This window comes from Engystomops pustulosus, chromosome 3 (genome assembly GCF_040894005.1).
Source record: "Engystomops pustulosus chromosome 3, aEngPut4.maternal, whole genome shotgun sequence".
NCBI lineage: Eukaryota > Metazoa > Chordata > Amphibia > Anura > Leptodactylidae > Engystomops > Engystomops pustulosus.
In genome coordinates, this window is record NC_092413.1 from 192472172 (window position 1) to 192489899 (window position 17728).

At 42.7% G+C, this 17728-nt stretch overlaps 1 protein-coding gene across 2 annotated transcripts in view; it reads left to right on the plus strand.

Moving 5' to 3' along the window:
• The window catches only part of STAG1 (STAG1 cohesin complex component), an 83234-nt gene extending 65619 nt beyond the window's left edge, over positions 1 to 17615 (plus strand). For both annotated transcript variants that reach the window (XM_072143463.1, XM_072143462.1), the window contains exons 11-34: positions 385 to 483; positions 993 to 1072; positions 1852 to 1959; positions 2262 to 2376; positions 3262 to 3379; positions 8120 to 8223; positions 8316 to 8408; positions 9501 to 9590; positions 10455 to 10658; positions 11207 to 11277; positions 11865 to 11952; positions 12032 to 12112; positions 12197 to 12289; positions 12471 to 12645; positions 13249 to 13388; positions 13482 to 13583; positions 13678 to 13826; positions 13954 to 14082; positions 14245 to 14453; positions 14649 to 14820; positions 15012 to 15122; positions 15271 to 15385; positions 15778 to 15858; positions 16395 to 17615. In XM_072143463.1, the coding sequence (XP_071999564.1) occupies positions 385 to 483; positions 993 to 1072; positions 1852 to 1959; positions 2262 to 2376; positions 3262 to 3379; positions 8120 to 8223; positions 8316 to 8408; positions 9501 to 9590; positions 10455 to 10658; positions 11207 to 11277; positions 11865 to 11952; positions 12032 to 12112; positions 12197 to 12289; positions 12471 to 12645; positions 13249 to 13388; positions 13482 to 13583; positions 13678 to 13826; positions 13954 to 14082; positions 14245 to 14453; positions 14649 to 14820; positions 15012 to 15122; positions 15271 to 15385; positions 15778 to 15858; positions 16395 to 16418 (2751 nt within the window). In that variant the 3' untranslated portion in view covers positions 16419 to 17615. The remainder of the gene's footprint in view (positions 1 to 384; positions 484 to 992; positions 1073 to 1851; positions 1960 to 2261; positions 2377 to 3261; positions 3380 to 8119; positions 8224 to 8315; positions 8409 to 9500; positions 9591 to 10454; positions 10659 to 11206; positions 11278 to 11864; positions 11953 to 12031; positions 12113 to 12196; positions 12290 to 12470; positions 12646 to 13248; positions 13389 to 13481; positions 13584 to 13677; positions 13827 to 13953; positions 14083 to 14244; positions 14454 to 14648; positions 14821 to 15011; positions 15123 to 15270; positions 15386 to 15777; positions 15859 to 16394) is intronic.
• Positions 17616 to 17728: the final 113 nt, after the last annotated feature.

The following is a 17728-nucleotide window of genomic DNA, read 5'->3' on the forward strand; positions in this document are numbered from 1 at the left end:
TATGAACCTCATCTTTTCCCGGAACTTCTGGTTGGGCGCAGGTCCAAACCACAAGGACCAGAGCGATGCAGAAGCAATATCAGGTTAAATGTTTTGTTTTACTCCGACCAACATGAATATGGAAAACCCCTTTAAGGCTAAAAGCATGGCAAATTACTCTTTTATTAGCACCAACAACATATTTAATCTATTATTGTATTGCTATGTTTGATGCAAAGTGAAGAAACCAGTTTGATCTTATAAATCAATGTCTGGGTTACTAGAGGTATAGACTAGTGATGGATGCAGCCATGTACTGTGATGTGCTGGCTCTGTATTGTCACGTGTCTGGCTGCCCTTGTTATTTCATATTGAAGTGTTTATCTTTCTGGGATCTTTCTGTAGCAAGGAGAAGTGAGACTCAAGTGCCTGAAAGCTCTTCAGAGCCTTTACACCAACCGAGAGCTCTTCCCCAAGCTGGAGCTCTTCACCAACAGGTTCAAGGTAAGTCTCTCCTGCTCAATGCATTTGTACTCCTGAGTTTTTATGTTGTACTTGGCAGATTTGACCAAATCTTCACATTTGGCTTCCCACTACATTTTTGTAGCAAAGATGTGCACCAAGGAGTAAACATTATTAAAATCCACTTGTGTGTTTGCCGGTCTCAGAATTTTTAGCAGACAAAATAAATTATTTTGTTTGTAGGGATGCAAACGGTAGTCTTGCCTTTTACTATGTAGGGTTAGCTCAGCGTCCCTAAACCCGCACATAGGAGAATGACATAGAAGCGCATTGTTGTCTGTCTCTGTTCCAATCAATGGGTTTTTCATTTTGTATCCACATGATGGACTCTACTGCCCTCCACTGGGTTTATGTGGCATTGCAAGTCTAGAAAACATCAGAGCTATTCATGTTATGTTGACCTTATGTTGTTGACTCTGACAACTACTCTTTGCTCTCTGGAAACTTTTTGATGAGAAATAACCTAACATTTAAAAAAAAAAAATTTTCAGGACCGAATAGTCTCAATGACCCTGGACAAAGAATACGATGTAGCGGTTGAAGCAATCCGGCTAGTCACACTGATCCTCCAGTAAGTCATCTTGTGTTTACTGAAGAAACTTTAAGGAAAAATTCTGTTACTAAAACTGGCACACTAGGATCATTTATGTACCTGTAACATAAAGGACATCTACCATCAGTTTTACTGATGGTAATATTTATGCACGCAGTGTAACTGTTCTTTGGATAAATAAATGGATATGTAAATTAGCCAGAGGTGCTCACGCTGATATCACCTGAGTGCCACTCGGCAGCGCTGGGTTTTTTAGAAGAAAAAAAACTGATGGTAGATGTCCTATAATGTAAGGAACAAATGTTATAATATAATTGATTTTAGCTAATGGTGATCCTAGCGGCAGTTCTTATGACACGCCACAGCAGCCATTGTCTATACAGCCATGGTGTAGCTGTGTACATGTATGTATCTCCAGCAGTTTATTTTTATTTTGTCATTTTTCATTATAATTACTGTAATTATATTGAAGCTGGCCTTATAAAGGCAACCCTGCTGTTGGTTCTTACCCGTGTAGTAGTACAGAGGGAGTCACTAATTAAACAATTTTCCTGTGAATAGCAGATTTGAAGGGGAAAACCCCTTTTAAATGTTTCTCTCACGCTGGGCAGCCATGTATTTCACATATGAACAATGGATACAGGACACTATGTAAAGGTGTCTCTTCAATGACATTAGCTCATCGCTGAACTACTTTCATATTTGAGAAATATTTAGTTTTGTTAAAATATATATATAATTTTTTTAATTAGGTTTTTCCTCGCCGCGTATAGTGCTAATTTCCTGTATTATTTCAGTGGCAGTGAGGAGGCGCTCTCCAATGAAGACTGTGAGAATGTTTACCACTTGGTCTATTCAGCACATCGACCTGTTGCTGTGGCTGCCGGAGAATTCCTACATAAAAAGTTAGTATTTGTTTTTTGACATTCATAATTATTTGTTGCACAAGCAAATTGAAATGTGCACTTTGGTTCTGCTATGTCCATTTACTTACTACAGGACCCACTGTGCCGAGTGCAACACTGGCGTCAGGTAAAGGAGAGGGAGAGCGGTGCGGAGGTTCTGCTCTCTGAGATGGGGTGAAATGCTTGCTCAGAGCTTCACCTGATCTTCAGGGCTGCAATCAAGAGGGTCTGGCAGTGCATATGTAGTACCTGTAAATGTTTTGGATGTGGATTTCATTGTTTGTTTTTTCTTTTTTGCATAGACTGTTTAGCAGACATGACCCACAAGCTGAAGAGGCTTTGGCTAAAAGAAGGGGGCGCAGCAGTCCCAATGGAAACCTGGTCAAAATGCTGGTACTTTTCTTTCTTGAAAGTGAGGTAAGATGTGTTACAGGATCTCTTTGACGTCATCAAAACAGATTATCATTGAGAAGCAGCTTCTCCAAACTGAGCTTTCGGACAAATACTGAGGCCACGTTCACATGTTGCATTTCAATTGCGTTTTCAAACTTGGACCTTATCGCTTTAATGTTTCCACTGAAACGCATTTGATCGTTAATGAGCAGCACATATTTTACATGTAAACAATGTGAAAACGCATACTTAATGGGGTTGTCCGAGAGTTATGAAAATTAACTAAAGGTGGCCGATGGGGGCTGCTTAAAAAAATAAAGAACCCTCCGGTGTCCCGCGCTGCTGTTGCTCCGGTCCGGGCGCCATGTAAACAAACATGGCCGCCGGAGCAGCGTTGGACTCGGCTTTCGGTCGGACCCGTCAACTTTCCGGCCCGCATTCACAATGCTGTGAATAAGGACGGATAGGCCTGCCCGGCCACGGCCGGCCAGAAGCTGAGTCCAGCGCTGCTTTGGCGGCCATGTTTGTTTACATGGCGCCCGGACCGGAGTGTCAGCAACGTGGGACATCCACAGGGCGCCGGAAGGTAAGTAGTTTATTTTTTTTAAGCAGCCCCCACCGGCCACCTTTAGTTAGTTTTCATATCTCTCGCTGTCACATTTGAATTGCGTTGCAGAATGTCGTTGAAATGCAACGTGTGAATGAACGATTTGCAGTGTATGTGGAAAAGTGGGAATTCATTAAGACTGGACCCCAGTATGTGTGATTTTACAGAACCTATTAGGACCATGTTTTTGGATTTTTTGCCCATAATACATAAAATGCAGTTATGAAATGTTTATATCCTGTAATAGCCATATAACCTAATCTTTGCTCAGAGATTAAACGTCTTTTATGGTTTTATCTCAGTTACATGAACATGCGGCGTATTTAGTGGACAGCTTATGGGAAAGTTCTCAAGAACTTCTGAAAGACTGGGAATGCATGGCTGAGCTGCTAGTAGAGGAGCCAATTCAAGGAGAGGAAGGTAAGGCTGCATTCACTCAACTCAGACATCGCAACTCAATGCTGGATCATGTTCTATGGCAGAAGATCCTGCCAAATCACTGGCCATGTAGGGGAAGACCAATATGGTTAATTTGTACTGGACCTTCACAAAGTATTATATACAAAACCTGATTATATATTACCGTATATACTCGAGTATAAGCCGATTCGAGTATAAGCAGAGACCCCTAATTTTACCACCAAAACTGGGAAAAACTACTGACTCGAGTATAAGCCGAGGGTGGGAATACAGCAAGCCCCCAGTAGTATACAGCAAGCCCGCCCCCACTGCCCTTAAAAAAATAAACTTAAATACTCCGATGTTGGCGCGACTTACCAATGTCAGCGCGTCCCGTCTTCTTTCTTCTCCGCGGCTCCTCTTTCTTCCGGCATGGACGCAGCCATGTTTTTTTCTAGCATGCGCATACTATACGCGGATGCTGCTGACGTCATAGTATGCGCGGCCACGAAGAAAACATGGCCGCATCCACGCCAGAAGAAAGAAGAAGAGCCACGGAGAAGAAAGAAGACGGAACACGCTGACATCGGGGACATCGATAAGCCGCGACGACATCGGAGGGTAAGTATTTAAGTTTATTTTTTTTAAGTGGGTAATTTTTTTTTGTAAAAGCCGAGGGAACGTTTTTCAGCACATTTTTTGTGCTGAAAAACTCGGCTTATACACGAGTATATATGGTATATATATTCTTTGGTGAAGGTCATTCTCCCCAACCCTAAAAAAAAGTAAATCTTTTTTTTTTATTTTAACTTGTTTATTAATAATTTTATCTTAAGTTGTTTTTGTCGGGGTAGTGGAAAAAGTAATTTTTTATTCTGTTAGAACTACCACACATTTTATCATTCACGAGTGCAATTCAGAACACCATACAATCTGCCAATGTCTATGGAACGTATCGGCAAATATGGGACCACACTTTTGGTAATCTCTTCCCATTTGTGACTTTACAGAGTTTTGTAGATAAAGTCCAATACTGCTCTCTGGTGTTCCCCAGCACATGTAAGTTGTTGCTTCAGTAAAGCAGGGGTGAGAGTGCATGTACAGTGAAGCAACACATTTCGGAACAACGATTACCTGGTTGGTGACTCTAAACCATATCAGCGGATGAGGTGGTACACACACACACACATGTATCTGGCTGCTCCTTACTAGCCTCACGCACGTCTGCATTCTGGGCCTGTAAGCAACTGCTCCATTGTTGGTTGTTTGCACCCCATGTGTCATTGTCATTTGAAGTCTGCTCATTCCCTGAATAGACTGCAAACTTTGGCAGGAATTACACCTGAGTTTTGTGGCTCGGGCAGGCATCTCCTACACAAGGACACCACTGCTGTGTGTGTGAGCCCATAGATATACATGGGGAAGGGTGCTAGGTATGTAAGCTATATCTAGCACATGTCCCCATGCAGAGATCGCAATAACGCCTCTACAAGCGTCTATGACGCATGCAGAGGCTGATTTACTCTCCAAAAAAAACACCAAGCGTATAAATACGCTTGGTGATTTTCTTGTAAAAGCGCTGGCTCTCCGCAGTAGCGATTTGCAGCTGCCGCCTGCTAGTTTGTAAGGAGCAGAGCGGACAGCGGAGCGCACAGAGCAGTCACGTGCACACGGACCCACTACACTGCAGAGAGGTCTCTGCTTCTGCCGGCAGAAGGGAAGATGAAGCCACGCCCCCTGAACGCTCACTGCTGCCAGTCACTGTCTTCTCCAAGCTGCTCTGTGTCCCTTGTCACTTCACATATAGGGAGCAGCAGGGGAATCACATTACACTAAAAGGGGGCGGGGCAAGGCACAGGCAGGAGGACAGGACATGTGACCTTTACTGGGGTCTCTGCTCCTCCTCCCCTCCTGACCCGTCTCTCTAGTTCTAATAGATACAGCTGCACATGCACACTAACAGACTTGGCAAAGTCTAAGAGAAATGAGGAGAGTGGAGAAGCGTTTGATTTCAAAGAGGTCATCTGTGGTGGGGGTCCTGTGCCTGCTGTGGTGGAGGTCCTGTGCCTGCTGTGGTGGGGGTCCTGTGCCGCCTGCTGTGGTGGGGGTCCTGTGCCTGCTGCTGTGGTGGGGGTCCTGTGCCTGCTGCTGTGGTGGGGGTCCTGTGCCTGCTGCTGTGGTGGGGGTCCTGTGCCTGCTGCTGTGGTGGGGGTCCTGTGCCTGCTGCTGTGGTGGGGGTCCTGTGCCTGCTGCTGTGGTGGGGGTCCTGTGCCTGCTGCTGTGGTGGGGGTCCTGTGCCTGCTGCTGTGGTGGGGGTCCTGTGCCTGCTGCTGTGGTGGGGGTCCTGTGCCTGCTGCTGTGGTGGGGGTCCTGTGCCTGCTGCTGTGGTGGGGGTCCTGTGCCTGCTGCTGTGGTGGGGGTCCTGTGCCTGCTGCTGTGGTGGGGGTCCTGTGCCTGCTGCTGTGGTGGGGGTCCTGTGCCTGCTGTGGTGCTCTCACAGGTTTGTGTGACTGACCTATTCCCAGGGAGTTCAATTGATTAATAGTGGTTACCTGAGCCTGACATTAGATGTATTTAATAAAGTACAAAATAGTTATGATTGAGATTGCTTGTACAATGGTCCCCAGAGCTTACAATCTATCAGGAGGGGAGGGGGGGGGGGGGGCAGGAGGTGACAGTGCTTGTACAATGGTCACAAGAGCTTACAATCTATGAGGAGGAGGACACAGGAGATGACAGCGCTTGTACAATGGTCACAAGAGCTTACAATCTATGAGGAGGAGGGGACACAGGAGGTGACGGTGCTTGTACAACGGTCACAAGAGCTTACAATCTATTAGGAGGGGACACAGGAGGTGACGATGCTTGTACAACGGTCACAAGAGCTTACAATCTATGCGGAGGAGGCACAAGAGGGGACAGTGCTTGTACAATGGCCACAAGAGCTTACAATTTATTAGGAGGGGACACAGGAGATGACAGCGCTTGTGCAATGGTCACAGGAGCTTACAATCTATGAGGAGGGGGACACAGGAGGTGACAGTGCTTGTACAATGATCACAAGAGCTTACAATCTATAAGGAGGAGGGGACACAGGAGATGACCACGCTTGTACAATGGTCACAAGAGCTTACAATCTATGAGAAGGAGGGGACACAGGAGATGACAGTGCTTGTACAATGGTCACAGGAGCTTACAATCTATAAGGAGGAGGGGACACAGGAGATGACCACGCTTGTACAATGGTCACAAGAGCTTACAATCTATGGGGAGGGGACACAGGAGATGACAGCACTTGTACAATGGTCACAAGAGCTTACAATCTATGAGAAGGAGGGGACACAGGAGGTGACAGTGCTTGTACAATGGTCACAAGAGCTTACAATCTATGAGGAGGAGGGGACACAGGAGGTGACAGCGCTTGTACAATGGTCACAGGAGCTTACAATCTATGAGGAGGAGGACACAGGAGATGACAGCGCTTGTACAATGGCCACAAGAGCTTACAATCTATGAGGAGGAGAGGATACAGGAGGTGACAGTGCTTGTACAATGGTCACAGGAGCTTACAATCTATGAGGAGGAGGGGACACAGGAGATGACAGCGCTTGTGCAATGATCCAGGCATTTCAAGTAAGGGATAAAATAAATAAAGACCCCAATGTTTTAACATTGTATTGAAATTCATTCAATTGAAAAAAATCCTCCCTGAACCAAAACACTTGTGCTCAGTAAGTAGCAACTTTATCGCGGCCAAACACATCTTGCTAGTCAGTGAATGCAAGTGCATTGGTCACAAGGCTTTTGTTTTTGGGAAGGATTATCTAGTAAAAAATAAACAGTGTAAAAAAACCAAAAAAGTGTTATGCCTTCAACCCCTGAAAAAGAAATAAAATAAATTTACAGGCGGCAGCCTCGGCCTGCTCAGTGTGGGGAGGTAGGGGGTTTGGGGCTGGTTATGAACAATTTATACGACTAGGAGTTATATATTTGTTTTACTGAAAATTCCATACTCTTCCTCAGCTAAAAATACTCCTCAAAAATGGTGAGAGGAGTATTATTACCCTTCTGGAAAAATGTTAGTGCGACCTCTGTCCCCATGCAATGCTGGTGTGCATGAGGCCTTGCAGTTCATTTATCTTGCAGTATGTAAATGATTTATTTGTTGCTTCCTGCTGCTTGAAATGCTAAACAAACTAGAGGAAAGTGGGACTTTTGAGTAATCCCATGTTACCCTACATACTCTAGTTAAGCTAGACGCTTAGTGTTTAGTCAGTCAGTGGACTTCTCACTCCTGTAAACCCAGCTGATGTGTGCATCATTACAGTCCCTTCATCGGTTATACAGTCGGGTATTGATGTACATGGACATCTCCCTGGTTCGGCAGATACATCCAATGCATCTGAGCAGAGATTTCCATATGTTTGGGCCTTGTCTGTATTTTTGAGTATACGGCAAAGCTGAATGAATCTCATATTTTACATTTCATAATTTTATTGCAGGATTTTAATACATTCATTGCATTTTGGGCCTTGTTATTCTATCTGCAATATTTTCCCTCCAGTAAAACCCACCCTCCAATATAGTTCACAAGCCCTTTAACTGACATCCCCTAAAAATGTGTATGTAACCACCCTATAGAGTTGTAAGCATTCCCCACACATTTCCTACAGGTTGCACTTACCCTCACAGATGTTAATGCAGTTTGTCATGTTCCCAGGCTCATTGATGTTTGCAATAACCATGTATTTTGACTTGCAGTGATGTCTGAGCGGCAGGAGAGTGCACTGATAGAACTGATGGTGTGCACGATACGTCAGGCCGCAGAGGCTCATCCGCCCGTGGGCAGAGGAACCGGCAAGAGGGTAGGTGGCTTTATTGTGCATCACTTACAATTTTATGGTTTAATTATAACCAGAAAAAAAACCTTATTGTTTGTCTTTCTTTTTGTTTACAGGTTTTGACTGCCAAGGAAAGAAAAACTCAAATAGATGACAAAAATAAGCTGACCGAACACTTCATTGTTGCACTTCCAATGCTGCTATCTAAGGTACATTATTGTCTTGATAATTGAAGAAGTTTTATTTAAAAAAAACAACACAGCAATTGCCAGCCTGATGTTTGTATTAGCTGCTATGTGTAATACGACATGGCAGCATTTCAGATGATGAGCTTTCCTACCTTGCATTGGCATGACAGAATTTCCACACCATAGCTGCAATTGATTAGTGATATGGTCACGCTATGACCCGGTAGCCAAACCCCATTGTCATCCCGATATCCAGTCATGCAGGTTCTGTGTCTGTATTTGTCATTAGCTACTCGGGCAGCAACAGTACTGCCCTGCGGGAAGTGATTTCCCACAAACATCACTACTATTACGTCCTAAGCGGAGTTGGTGCCTTCAGATGCGGCTCCCATATGAATATTACAGCCGACACCCGGGATTGGAGAGGACTCTGATTACGGGTGTTGATCGCTGTATGTTAAGAGTTATGCAAAACTCCGGAGTGTAGGCACATTTCCTCCAGGGATCCTATTGCAATTTTCTCAAATATTACTTTTGTACAGTTGGGCAAATGAGGGGTTGCTGTAATCGTTGTCAACCAGAGAGAAAACATAACATTTTATGGTCAGCGGCCAGAAAACAAAGCGCTTAAGATCCAAAACAAAAATTGATGATTTTCTTTGTCTGCCTTGAAATAGTTAATATCATAGTTAATCTCATGAGTAAGCTATAGACCCCCAAAATAATGTATGTGCACAGTGTAGCTCACCCCTTTTACCAACACATATGGGGAAATTGGTTATCAAACTTTGCAAAGCTTTTGTCATTTACCATTTAATTCAAATTTCCACAAAACAAATCGCCCAAATTTTTCAACTAATGTGACGTACAATGTGTCATGAGAAAACCATTTTAAAATCACTGTGTATGTTAAAGCGTTCCAAATTAGAACCAATTATCGTGATCGATCACATTGTAAAAATAGGGCCTGGTCCGGAACATGGAAGCGACAAGGGGTGATTGTCATAAAGAAAACGTTTTCACGTAGCCCTTGCCTTGGAGATGTGCAGACAAGTCTCCAAAGTTGTCAATTTTCTGAGATGCATGCAAAATAATTCTCTCTGTCTCCTGTAGTATTCTGCTGATGCGGAGAAAGTGGCAAATCTTTTACAAATCCCTCAGTATTTTGATCTAGAGCTGTATAGCACCGGGCGAATGGAAAAGGTACGTCAGCATTGTTCTCGCAGCAATTCATTATGTGTACATTGACATTTTAGGTATGTGCTACAAGTAAATTGTTACTGTATCTTCCATCAATGCTTATGTATGGATGCAGTGCTTCAAGTCAGATCAGCATGTGCACCCAGGGAGAATAGAGATCTAATAACATTAGAGTTTGTCCTTTGTAAAAATATGAGTGACCTATTACTTTGCATTGGTCATCAAAATTGGATTGGTGGGTATGTAGAAGCTGATGCAGAGAGTGAAATAGTGACTGGACCTGTCTGTTTCTTATGTAGCGGCTCATCTGGGTTACTGCAACTTTTAGAGGCAAATGAGCTCATCTGCAGTAACTTGTTATGACCACTTCACAGACAACGGAGCTGTGTGCTTCCTGTTACCGCTGACCTGTGAAGGTGCTAGTTTTCGACTCCCACATATCTGATACTGAGGATATATTCCATATATGGGTTATACAGGCAGTCCCAGGTTCTGTAGGTTTGTTCTTAAGTTAAATTTGTATGCAAGTCAGAACTGTATAATTGTAGCCACAGCCCAAATTTTTTTGGTCTCTGTGACAATTGGATTTTAAAAATGTTGGATTGTTCTAAGAACCACGATTAACAATTAATCTTCATTACAGACACCTGTGATAACTGTTACAGCTGTTTATTGTAGCCTAAGGCTAAAGTACAGTAAATTACCAATATCCAGAGGTCCGTTTGTAACTAGGGGTCATCTGTAAGTCGGGTGTTCTTAAGTAGGGGACTGTCTGTATCAACAATTAATCCTTTTATCCTGTTATATGTTCCTTTCACTGCATATTGGAAGTTTCTCAAAATGCTTGGTTTTTTCCCCTCTCTCTAGCACCTGGACAGTTTACTAAAGCAGATAAAGTTTGTAGTGGAAAAACATACGGAGTCAGACGTGTTAGAAGCTTGTAGTAAAACCTACAGCATCCTGTGCAGCGAGGAGTACACCATCCAGAACAGGGTGGACATCGCCCACAGCCAGCTGATCGATGAGCTGGTCGATCGATTCTCACACTCCGTGGAGGACTTATTACACGATGTGAGTTTAACAAGCGGTGAAGAAGTGTAATTGATGCTTGTATATAATGATGAAACTTATGTCCAGCTTCATCTTTACATAACATTACACCACTACTGATCTGTAGAAGAGTCAGCAGAACATTGCCTCTAATCTGGGGTATACGTAGAGGTTTTCCGAGAGGCTGGAGCGGACTAGATACGCTGCACAGCACTAGCCATTAGTATACATGGCTGCTATTTAATACTACTAGATTAATACCTCCCCTGTGTCCCACCCTTTATAGAGGTAGAATGTAATTTCCATCCTAAACCACAAACTTTGCTTTTATTTTCTTCTACTCTTAAGTCTGTTCTTCTGATTCCAGAATAAAATACATAAAACTGGTAGAATCTCGGATCTGTTTTCAGGCTCTCACTCCCCTCCCACCCCTCCCACCCCCCACCTTCCTGCCTTGTACAACAATGAAAATGTAGTGGATTTCCTGCCCAAATCTTCGCTGGCATCAGCAAAAAAAAAATGCAGTCTCCAATTCTAATCTGACGCTGCGATTTTGTTTTTAATTCCAGATTGATGACGCAGACGAGGATGATATATACAATGTCCTGGCTTCTTTAAAGAGGTTAACGTGTTTTCACAAGTGAGTACATGTTTTGTTTTTATTTTCTTTCACCACCTGATAAAAAATACCATTCTTTAGGGGCTGCTACATAAATTCAGGGGCACTTAAAAGTTTCTTTTGAGTCTCCACAGTTTCCAAGATATCAGTCCTGGTATCTGACCATTATAATTTTTTCCATTGTCAGTGAGGAGAAGCTGGAGCAGAGGAGGAGGCGGCATATGTAAAGCTAATCTTCTGACACAGAGGCGATTTTTATAAACCCTTCTCTCTGACAATGAAGAGGATTTGAATGGTCAGATACTAGAAATGAAATCAGTGTCCTCTGTAAACCAGACCATTCTGTATGGTTTGTTTATTTATATATATGTATGTATATGTATGTGTGTATATATATATATATATATATATATATATTATATTTTTTTATTAGTATTTATCAGCATTTCAGTATCTCTGTTAAGCCCAGCTGCTCATATCCCTGGACACCTTTATGATGCACACTGGGATGAGCTTTCTTGCCACGTGTTTGAGAATCGGTATACGTGGACCTGTATCTTCAGCATTAGTTGAATAGGCACCGATATTGTTTTTTTTTTTCTTCTCAGCGCTCATGATCTGACAAAATGGGATCTTTTTGGGAACTGTTACCGGCTTTTAAGAGCAGGCATTGAACATGAAGGCATGATCGAGCAGGTGAGTGGGCGAGATGTGCTATGGAGAAGTGTAATTCTGGTGATACAGGAATTAATGATCCCTATGATTGTCTGTGCAGATCGGAGTCCAGGCCCTGCAGTGTGCGCACTACTCCATTCTATGGCAGCTGGTGAAGATCACTGAAGGAAACCCTTCCAAAGTAAGGGATACCTCCATGTCTTACCATGGGTTCTCATACGTAATAGCTGTGCGTTGGTTCATCATGTGATCTGTTCCTCTACAGGAAGATATGTTGATGCTGAGGAAAACTGTCAAGTCCTTCCTAGCGGTCTGTCAGCAGTGTCTTACCAATGTGAACACGCAGGTTAAAGAACAGGTAAGCGGAGACAAGGAAGGCGACGTGATGAACTATGCGATAGATTACTGTATTTACAGAACCACACAGGTTTTTAATTTTTTTTATTATAAAATGAATGATTTCCTTTTATTGTTAATAAATAATAATGTTGGATGCACTCCTTATCCTTTTGTGTGACTTGTTGGCTGTCTTCTTCCAGGCGTTCATGCTCCTCTGTGACCTCCTCATGATCTTCAGCCATCAGCTAACCACAGGTGGACGGGACAATCTTTTGCTGCTGGTCTTTAATCCTGACATAGGACTGCAATCCGAACTACTCAGTTTTGTCATGGATCACGTGTTCATTGATCAAGACGATGAGAACCAGAGCATGGGTAATGGAATTATACCTCCTAGAAGTGTCTCTTGCTGTGTTGTCGTCTTTATAATGGCACACTATTCCAAATATAGCGAGTCTCAAAGATGGGCTTAGACTGGGTCTATATTACCTGCTCTTTTAAACACATGGAGGTTCATTTATTACAGCTCAGCTTTCACTTTTCCAGTGCACGTTAGCGAATGAAAACGGAGCTCTGGTTGTAATGGGCAATAAGGCCAATTTTAGGGCCTATTTACATTGATTGGGTCATATCCCAATTGATTTATATAATTGGTTCTGTAAGTAACTCATACACAGTAATTTTATAAATGGATTCCAATTCTTCATCTTATTGGAATTACAGCTTGTTCAGGTATAATTACACATGGCAGTTTTTGTTGCAGAAAATTTAGCAAATTTAAAATCCTTTCATTTGAATGGGGATGTCAGTGTCCAGGGCTGCACAACCAACCCCATCCCGCCATGTGGGTACATGGCTTTTTTGATGATTTTCCTTTATCAAAGTGGAACTTTTGTGCTATGTGTACTCAGGGGACAATTATACATAGAAGTAGTGACAACTTTGCAGAAAAAAACATCATTTAATGTCCGTTCACAGAGGGGGACGAGGAAGACGAAGCCAACAAAATTGAGGCGTTGCACAAGAGAAGAAATCTTCTGGCAGCATTTTGTAAACTTATCATCTATGACATTGTAGACATGCATGCAGCCGCAGACATCTTCAAGCACTATATGAAGGTAAAGGCGTCATCATACATGAACAAAACTGGCTAATGGAGGGTACTATGTATGGACGTAGATCTCATCTCTTATACTACTTCTATTCTATAGTATTACAACGATTATGGTGACATCATTAAAGAAACACTAAGTAAAGCAAGACAGATGGACAAGATCCAATGTGCCAAGACCCTGATCCTTAGTTTGCAGCAGGTAAGAATGAAGCTTTCAGATACGATCATACGCTTCAAATCTTCCATTAAAGGGAGTTTACTTGTTAACCTCATCCATTCCCTTCTATTCCCAGCTCTTCAATGAACTGGTCCAGGAGCAAGGCCCCAACCTGGACAGGACGTCGGCACATGTCAGTGGTATCAAAGAGTTGGCTCGTAGGTTCGCTCTTACGTTTGGTCTGGATCAAATAAAGACCAGGGAAGCTGTGGCGACGTTACACAAGTAAGTCATTTATATATTTATTTATGCCCTGCTCTGCCACAGCCGCTCTGGATACATGTCTTCCAGATCGCTTTGTAAATACTTATTTCAGTGAATTACATTTTCCTATCTGCTTTACTTTTTGCAGGGACGGCATAGAGTTTGCCTTTAAATACCAAAATCCCAAGGGCCCAGAGTACCCACCACTCAACTTGGCCTTCCTGGAAGTATTAAGTGAATTTTCTTCTAAGTTGTTACGGCAGGACAAGAAGACAGTGTAAGTATGAGTTTTGTTTATTTTACAGAACAGTCAAGTTTTCTAAGTTGTATTATCTTTATCAAAGCCAGACAGATGACGGACAAATTTAAGTCTGCCTTAGACGGGCTATTTGCAGTTCCTTATGAAACTAATCTCCTACCCTTTTCTTCTCCCCTGTAGGCATTCATATCTAGAGAAATTCCTATCTGATCAAATGATGGAGAGAAGGGAAGATGTGTGGCTGCCTCTTATCTCCTACAGAAACTCTCTGGTAACAGGTGGGGACGAGGACCGCTTGTCTGTGAATAGCGGAGGCAGCAACAGCAAGGGCTCGTCTGTGAGGAGTAAGAAGGGCCGGCCGCCCCTGCACAAGAAGAGAGGCGTGGAAGGTAAGACCTAGGGGACTTTGCACTGGACTGTAATCCTATCACTAAGATACTCAGAGACCCGTCCTCTACATTGTGGTCACTCCGTGAGTTCCAGCCTGTGTGCGCTGCTGGAATAAGACCATGGCAAAAAGTTATTAATGACTGCAACTTTTCCATCTCGTCATACAATGACTTTATACTGTTCCTATGTTACAGAAGAGAGCATCGACAGCTCCTGGGTCACCAGGAACGACTCCATTCAAACACCAGGAGCACTTACCACCCCACAGCTTACATCCACCGTCTTACGGGAGAACACCAGACAGATACCCGAACAAATGCCTGAACAAGAGTCGGAACACGGCTCAGAACCAGACTTCCTACACAAGTAGGTTTTATTCTGTTCTGTTTAACACTACGCCATGTTTGGGGCGCAAAAGATAATATAAAACCCAGTCTTATTTTTGAGGATACAATGTACTTTTCTCCTGTGGTGGTTGGTTCCAGCAGAAGCTACTAGACAATGGGATGGATGTGTGCTGTACGGCCAAGTAATGTCATGTGTGTTTTCTCTCCTAGTCCCCAGATGCAGATGTCTTGGTTGGGGCAGCAGAAATTAGAAGACTTGAATAGAAAAGACAGAACATCCATGAGCTACATGAAAGTGCGGAGCGGCGTGAGGCATGGGGTGTAAGTATTTACAGGGATTTTCAATTAGTTTTACTTAGTCTTTATCCAGGACCACAACATCTTATGTATTTATTAGCTGTAATAACTTTGTTACCAATGAATAATATAGATCTGAATAGTAACAATATCCCCCCTCCCGCATTTTCAGACGAGGTCTAATGGAAGACGATGCGGAGCCTATATTTGAGGATGTAATGATGTCCTCGCGGGGGCAATTGGAAGACATGAATGAAGAGTTTGAGGACACAATGGTTATTGATCTGGTAAGAGGATTTTCTATACAGAAAAGTATACAGTCTGTGTACACATACCCGCAATGTGTGCTATCCTTTGTACCCTCTCCTGGGCAATGTCTTCTAGTAATACTGATACCCTGTGTAACACGCTGAGAACACCCATAGAGCACATATCATTGTCCACCCACCAAAATGAGGTAAACTAGCTGTAGTTCACTCTGACAGCAGCATCACTTGCTGGACATTGAGTGTGTACAGACTGTTGACACCCAATAGGGTGTAAACCTTTAACCTTCAAGCAATACAACCCAGCGATGTAAGAAAGATGATCATGAAGTCGTATCAAAATAGTCAGGACTCAAAGTTAAGTATTTAACTCCAGACACAGCAGGAAATCATGCTGATTTTTTTTCTTGTAGCCACCATCTCGAAACAGACGGGAAAGAGCAGAGCTACGACCAGACTTCTTCGACTCCGCAGCCATTATTGAAGATGATTCAGTATGTATTATGTGGTATACATATGCAGTCCTGAGTGTTCCTGCTGTACAGTGCTCATTCCTGGAGTTTGCCTTTAAGGGTTTCTGCACACTTTGCTGAATATTATGCATAAGTTTTGTTGCGGAAGATCTGCAGTATAACAGTCGCATTAAAGTGAATGTGATTTGGAGAAGGTCATGTAGGTGATGCATTTTTCTGCACAGAAATTGTTACTCGGTGTGGAACATAAAATGATGGGTTTTTTTAAAAAAAAATATTGATGCATATTTGAGCTTGAAGTTACATCTGATCAGCTGAACGGAGTGTGAAAAAAACACGTAAACAATGCAAAGTATGCTACAATCTGCATCAATAATGCACACAAATACTGTGCATATTTGACACAGATTTGATGCTGATTTTCATGACAATCCGCAATGTGTGCAGATATCCAAGGTCAGTCCAGTCACCAAAAATACAAAACCTCAACCTTATTCCGCAGTGAAACAACGGCTGTAGTATTGTGTGGTGTAATCCTTCTCTCTCCTCTCTTGCAGGGATTCGGGATGCCAATGTTCTGAGGTTCAGCACATACCTGGAACTCTTGTTTAAAGGCCTGTATACTGTGAGCTTCTGTAAGAAAATTAGGGGAAAAAAAACAAAAAAAAAAAAGACTTTTTTTTAAAAAGTTTTTGTTCAAACCAAATGCTTGTGGTATTGATGGATTCTGTACAACCTGGAAAAAGGTTCCCGCTGTCTGGAAGGAACACTACACCCCCTCCAGATTGGGGAGCAGTGCTGCAGGGGGGCACTCGCATCCGTCTGCATTTGGTCATACAGAGATGTAATGGGATACATAGCCTGTTTTATGGACTAAATGGTTTTATCGACTCGTTTTTCCTGCTGTAAAAGTCAACATTTTAACCTTTTTTTCCCCCCTCCTTTATATGTTTTAAGTCTGTGTTTCTACATATTGGCCTTGAGCTGGCCCAGAAGACCCCCAGCCTCTGCCCCCCCCCCCCTCCCTCCTGTATGGAAATGTACATAAATTACTCAATGCACTGGAAGAGGTTAATAAGAACATCGGGGGGGAAAGCCAAATCCAATTCTTCTAACCTGGGATTTTTATTACTCAGCAGACGTCAAGACCTGGATCATCATCTGCTCCTTTTTATTTTTTCACAAGTTTTGTATTTTACTTCTGTTCCAGAACGTTGCAGTTTCTTATTTTTCTCGTCCTCCACATTTTTACCAGTTGATACCAGCAAACCAAGGGTGGCAGCAGATGAGCGGCCTCATCCCTGGAGGTCACCAGTCTCTTCTCCTTCCCCACCACTTTTTGTTGTCGGGTTTGTCACTTTTTTTTTTATATTCCTTGTGTTGTCGGACACATCCGTACATATTTTACAATAAATAAAGGAAACTTATTATAGTCGGACTGACATGAGCCTAATATCCATGCAGTAAAATTCAACAGTAATATTTTTGTAAAGAAAAGGTACACAAAAAAAAAAATTTGCAATTTTAAACTTATTTGTCGCCTATAACAAGCGCTTGGATGGGCATTTTATTTTTTCTCGCCATTGTTTCCCCCTCTGGTCAATGTTGCAAGTTCTAGCATTTTCAGTGTTATCTGTCCCCAGTTTGGCTCTTTTTAAACGGGAAAGAGGAAAGTATTTTTCCCCCAGCACAATAATTCCCTGTTTAACTGCCCTGTTCTGTATTATTGTAATAAAAGTCAAAATCACATGTCTTAAATAAAGTGATTTTAACAATAATTGATAACTTAGTCTTATATCCAGCGCAGAATTTACTGAAATGGCATGTTCTCTGCTAGCTTCACCACGGGCTTCTTTAAAGGGCTTGTCCCCACTTAGGAAATTATGCCTGT